This window comes from Octopus bimaculoides, chromosome 13 (assembly GCF_001194135.2).
Source record: "Octopus bimaculoides isolate UCB-OBI-ISO-001 chromosome 13, ASM119413v2, whole genome shotgun sequence".
Classification (NCBI taxonomy): Eukaryota; Metazoa; Mollusca; class Cephalopoda; order Octopoda; family Octopodidae; genus Octopus; species Octopus bimaculoides.
This window is the reverse complement of record NC_068993.1, coordinates 18,425,086-18,430,988: the sequence shown is the minus strand read 5'-3', so window position 1 is coordinate 18,430,988 and position 5,903 is coordinate 18,425,086. Positions and strand designations below refer to the sequence as shown.

Here is a 5,903-nt window from a genome sequence, read left to right as displayed (position 1 = left end):
TACTTACAAATAAGAAAGCATTCATGTACGTATATAAGCAGATATATATTCATATGCATACGTATATATATATATATATATATATAAACAATATATATATATATATGCGCGTAAGTAAAGTATATATTTACATTTATTTAGATATATAAAAATATATTCATATATATGTGTATATATATATATGTGTGTGTGTGTGTGTGTGTGTGTGTATGTATATATATACATATATATGTGTGTGTATATATATATATGTGTGTGTGTGTGTGCGTGTGCGTGTGTATCTCAGCTGTTTGTGCGTATATGTTTGGATGTGTGTGGGTATTGATATGTATAAGGGTAATATGGAATTTTTTGTTTACTAAAACCACGAATATGGAGTTTAGATTTCATGTAATTCACCTCAGAATTTGATGACTAATCTATAGTAAGGTCTCCTATGAATGTATTCATGTGTATGTGTGTGTGTGTGAGTATATGTGTGTTTGTGTGTGTACATATACGCTATTTTTCTTCCCCATGTAAAAAAAATTGAGGTTTCCCAACATAGAACAACCAGTGTGTGTGTGTTTGTGTGCGTGTGTGTGTGTGTGTGTGTGTGTGTATGTGTGTGTGTGTGTATGTGTGTGTGTGTGTGTGTGTGCATACACATACACGCACGCACGCACAAACAAACAAACAAGCATATGCTCATAGCCAACATTTCTGATTATGTGTCAGTGTTTGAAATCAATACTTATATAATATCTTTTTCGGAAATTTTATCCGAATTTCTAAGACGGAGAATTACCATTATTGTATACTAACATATTCATAGCACGAGACATATGTATAATGAATATAATCCTTGATTAAGTATTAAGTATAATCGTTTTCATCTGATAAGCGTCAGTTCTTTCTTTGAGTAAGTCAAACAATCAAACAATATAACCGCTTGTATAAGTAGAAGAGGGCAAACTTTTTAACAAGTAAGAGAATAAATCATAGTAAAATATTCTTTCTATTGACTATGAGAGGAAAGCAATTCTTCCCGGTAGATTTTATAAAGGTTTTTGGTACCGGATTCTGTAAAAGTTACCGAATATGACAGGCACCTAAAAAAGGACCTGAGGCAACGGCCGAAAATGATGTGCCGTTAATCACTTAAGATGAGGACAGTAGTAAGATATATCGGTGTATTATAAATTTCTTTGTACTATGAATAACCTGTCTTCTTTGTTTTTTATCATGCCTGTAATTGATCAGAAAATCCTGTTTTCTTTCTATTGCCAGATGGCATCCATACAACAGTAATCCCAACAAGAATTTGGCAAGGTACGTACAAAAAGTTTCACTATATATATTTTCTTAAATGCAGACATTGCTGCTGTTTTTGTTGTTTAAACCTAGGTCAATCGCAGATAAGAAAAGAAGTTTTAGCGGCGGCCATCCTGAAGTTTTGTACTTTTATAATTTCATTGTCCTTTATTTAACACAATATGATTTATTTGAGGGATAATTGATTTCCATTTCTAGGAAGTCGAGCAGCAATATTGTATGTATTTCGAGACAATTGCATCCTTGGACATTTATATCGTGGATATTTTTTATATTAAAGATTTCATTGTTGACTGTCCTTCTTTTAAATAAAACATTACAGTGCTGTTTTAGGAGTACTTAGTTGCTGTTTCAAGCAGGATGAAAGGCAATATCGCATGCCACAGTGAACAGTAACATCGTTAGATATTTGTATTCACTATAGGGTTCCAATGGAACAGTCGTTTAGAATGTCTTGGAGTTTCAGCCGAGATATATTACTTACGGACACCACCTACATGACACAAAATAGTTGGGTAAGTATTAGCCTATTTAGTGTAGTGAACAAATAAGGGAGAAACAGGCTCAATGAAAGATGGCTACGATAAAGGGATGTAACACCGAAATTCTATTAAAAATTTGAATTACGCATCCAGTGAGAACACCAAAATTGCGCGAGAAGTAATATTAATTAAATCTAATCTTTGGTAATTACATTGGTGGTCTTCTTAAACCTCGCCAATGTTACTATATTAAACTACAACTGTTATAAACGCGATGGCGTAACAATTTAACGTAACGATTGAAGAAGTATCTCTCCAAAACGCTTGATAGCCGATACCTTTTTTTGCCGCATACAAGCATATAAGCTCACGCACGCAGGCGCGCGCGACGGCACACACATATGCGAGTGTGAGCTTATATGTTTGTATGTGGCAAGAAAGGCATCAACTAACAAACGTTTTAGAGAGCATTCATATGTGTGTGTGTGTGTGTGTGTGTGTGTGTGTGTGTCTGTGCGCGTGCACTTATACGCACACATGGTGTGTACAATGTGTTGCCTAAAGGTACACATATAAATTCTGATACTGGCGCAAAGCTATAAATGTAACTGGAGTGCATATATGATTGCATCAAATGGTTTGGAAATTGACCCGAAAGAAATCAAATTGAAAGATACTCGTCATTGGGTTTCAAGCGAGAATGATATTAAATTTTTCAAAATGTTGTACAGTATGTAATCGTGTTTATGTTACCCAACTGATTTTTGGAAGTAGATATTACTACATACATGCACACATACACTCTCACGCACACACACGCAGAGGCAGTTATCTACATATATATATATATATATATATATATATATACGACAAATTTTTCTTGTCATCAATCATTACATCTAATCATTTTATGCCTCTTGTCATGTTTATGGAGCTTTTTACCAAAGTGCTTTATACGTTTAAGTATCTGTGATGAGTATATTTGTTTGTGCGCTAGTGTGTGTGTGTGTGTGTGTGTGTGTGTGTGTGTGTGTGTGTGTGTGTGTACATACAGATACCTGAACCAAAACAAGCAAATTCTAAATATTGCGCACGAGTGCATTTTCACACATACGCACACATACAAAAAATAAAACGCAAAACGTTTCCACACAGAGAGTCGAATCTTTATTGCACATCCACCCAATCTCCCACCGGTGTCACTACCCCATTACCATTCCGTCCGTTACCTAAACAACGAAGCCATTGTAGTGATGCCTGTATTAATATTTTCTTCAATTTTCATTTCTTCCCAGGTTCAGCTGCAGCCATCAACACTTCCGTCAGCGCTTTCAGTAGCTGCCACCCGTCTTTGTCATCACTCACATCTGTAGCATGCAGCAAGTCCTCGTGTACTTTGGGCAACCAAGGTATCACATGTGCTGGATGCAATCCTCGAGGTGCCACTCTCTACGAGAGCCATCTACAAGGGATTGTCAGACACCCTTATTTTTCAGGTGAGTAGTTTCACTTACTACAGGTATGTTGTTGTTGTATATGATATATTAAAACAGGCGCGTGTCTTTTTTGGAGTGTGGAAGGTAAACGGTGTGTACTCAAATTAAATTATAAATATTATTTAGTAATTATATAATGCAAATCATTTCATGTTATTATAAAAGCTAACTGAATACCTAGGATCTAGAGCATACTTTAGCAAATGACAATTGTTCTGATATTAAATTAGCAAAATGTCAGCAGCCTTTCAAGTTCTATATCTATCTAGTCTATCTGTCTATCTATCTATAAGCTGTTTGTCTATCAGTCTATCAGTCTATTTATCTGGTAGAATCGATAGCACACGGGACGGAGTGTTTTTACGTTCTGAGTTTATTATTATTATTATTATTATTATTATTATTATTATTATTATTATTATTATTATTGAATGAGAGAGCAGTGTATGCCACCAAAGTGACACTGGGGTAAAATATACGAAGCCCAGTATACCCATCATGACTAGCCGTCTGATAAGAGTACATCAGTCACATGCATCATAACCATATGTGCGCGACACGATTATTTCATATCAAGATTAGCAGCCCATGACCTTGCAGGTGGGGCCCACTTAGAATTTTCTTTAGGACGAGCCCATTCCGCTCTAAAAGTCCCCGAGTAAAGGTTGTTTAAGGATGATGAACAAAACACCCATGTTTCCAAAGGTGAATTATCCAAACTCCAAAGAATTCCTCTCAACAAATAGCTATCATTCCACCCCACCCCCAACACATGGCTATGATGTTCCTCCACTACTTCTGCTCATGAAAAGAGATGCTCATATCGTCAGCCACTAAGGGACATGCTCAGCTGGTTAAGGTCAAACAAATGACAACCAAATCTGTGGTATTGAGCAGAATATTTGTTGTAACCCATCTTTTATACCAAGACAAAACAAAGTACATGATAACACTTCTAAACAGTTAAGATCAGAAGTCACGGGAGCTACTAACTCGTATTACATCATCATTATCATTATTATTATTATTATTATTATTATTATTATTATTATTATTATTATTATTATTTTATGTTTGACTTTTGCTTTGCATTTGTACAAGTTGGATCCAAGTCTCACCCAGAGACCTCAAGAGACAACAAGTTAGAAGTTCATGTAGGTGTTATGCCTATCATTATTATTATTATTATTATTATTATTATTATTATCATTATTATTTGCATTAATGTTCTTATTTTGTGTATTTTATTTATAGCAACGCCTTTACTCCCTATACCGAATACGTTTTCGTTTTTGAACAACATCCGAGGAAAACCTCGCCGTGGAATGCTACGAAGAGCTGTATTCTCTGACCTTCAGCGTAAAGGATTGGAGAAAATGTTTCAAAAACAAAAATATATTAGCAAACCAGACCGCAAAAAGTTAGCAGCCAAACTGGGGCTGAAAGATTCACAGGTAAGCTCACCTTCACCCACATCATTGAGCTTAGTTTCTGTTTGGATTTGCTTTGCTTTCTGTTATCTCGAAAGATTGGAAAAATCTGTAGAGCATCGGAAAAACTACCTTGCAGCATTTGTTCTGAGTTTTTACATTCTGAGTTCAAGTTCTACCGAGGTCAACATTACGTTTCATCTTTTTGGGATCGATAATATAAAGTATCGGTCAGGTAACAGGGATCGATGGCATTGACCAACTCATTCCCACAAAATCGTTGGCCTTGTACTTACGGCGGTAATGTCGTCGGGGAAAGTTTATGATTTCACAGAATCTTATTTCTTTCAAATAAGAAGCTTCAACGTGTCCGCTCGGCCTACTAGATATAGGTGTCAAGTCTCCCCAAATTACACATTATTATCTTTTTTTTTAAAAAAAAAAAGGGAAAATAAAGGAGGGGAACATACTGGATATTCTTTTCTACTCTAGGCACAAGGCCCGATATTTTGGGGGAGGGGGCCAGTCGATTAGATCGACCCCAATACGCAGCTGATACTTTATTTATCGACCCCGAAAGGATGAAAGGCATAGTGGACCTCGGCGAAGTTTGAACACAGAACGTAAAGACATGAAATACCGCTAAGAATTTCGTCCGGCGTGCTAATGTTTCTACCAGCACGCCGCCGTGAACATACTGGATATTATAATATTGGATACACTATAGTTGAAAAAAAAGGTGATGTGATCACGATTGGAGCGCCTTCGATCATAGGTCTGATCGATTTGAGATCTAGGGCTAATCGACAACAGCAGTAACAACTCTTCTCGTTATAAAATGCTCCTGTAAAGGATCTTCACCTCACCTTTCTCGTCCGCTTTGTCATTAGTATTCTTGATGTCATGGTGATTAAGAAATCTCTGGTTCCTACGACTTGAATGTGTATCACAAAAATATTTCTATTTTCGTGTATAACCTTTAACTAGTGCTCATTCTCTGGTTCCTTTGTGTGTGGGGGGGGGCGTGTGTCCGTGCATGCGTGCGTGTGCACAATATTATGATATATGTGTGTAGCAGTTGTATGACATTCTCATGATGCAATGTTTCAGAATCTAGTGAGACACCTGTAAACAATATTTTATTCGATGAACTCTTGTCCTTTCAAATTAATTAATAACTT

At 36.2% G+C, this 5,903-nt stretch overlaps 1 protein-coding gene across 1 annotated transcript in view; it reads left to right on the top strand.

The window, feature by feature from the left end:
- The window catches only part of LOC106880645 (uncharacterized protein DDB_G0271670), a 45,210-nt gene that overhangs the window by 30,124 nt on the left and 9,183 nt on the right, over positions 1-5,903 (top strand). Inside the window, exons 3-5 of the mRNA XM_052972574.1 lie at positions 1,270-1,311; positions 3,092-3,292; positions 4,547-4,746. Of these exons, the coding sequence (XP_052828534.1) occupies positions 1,270-1,311; positions 3,092-3,292; positions 4,547-4,746 (443 nt within the window). The remainder of the gene's footprint in view (positions 1-1,269; positions 1,312-3,091; positions 3,293-4,546; positions 4,747-5,903) is intronic.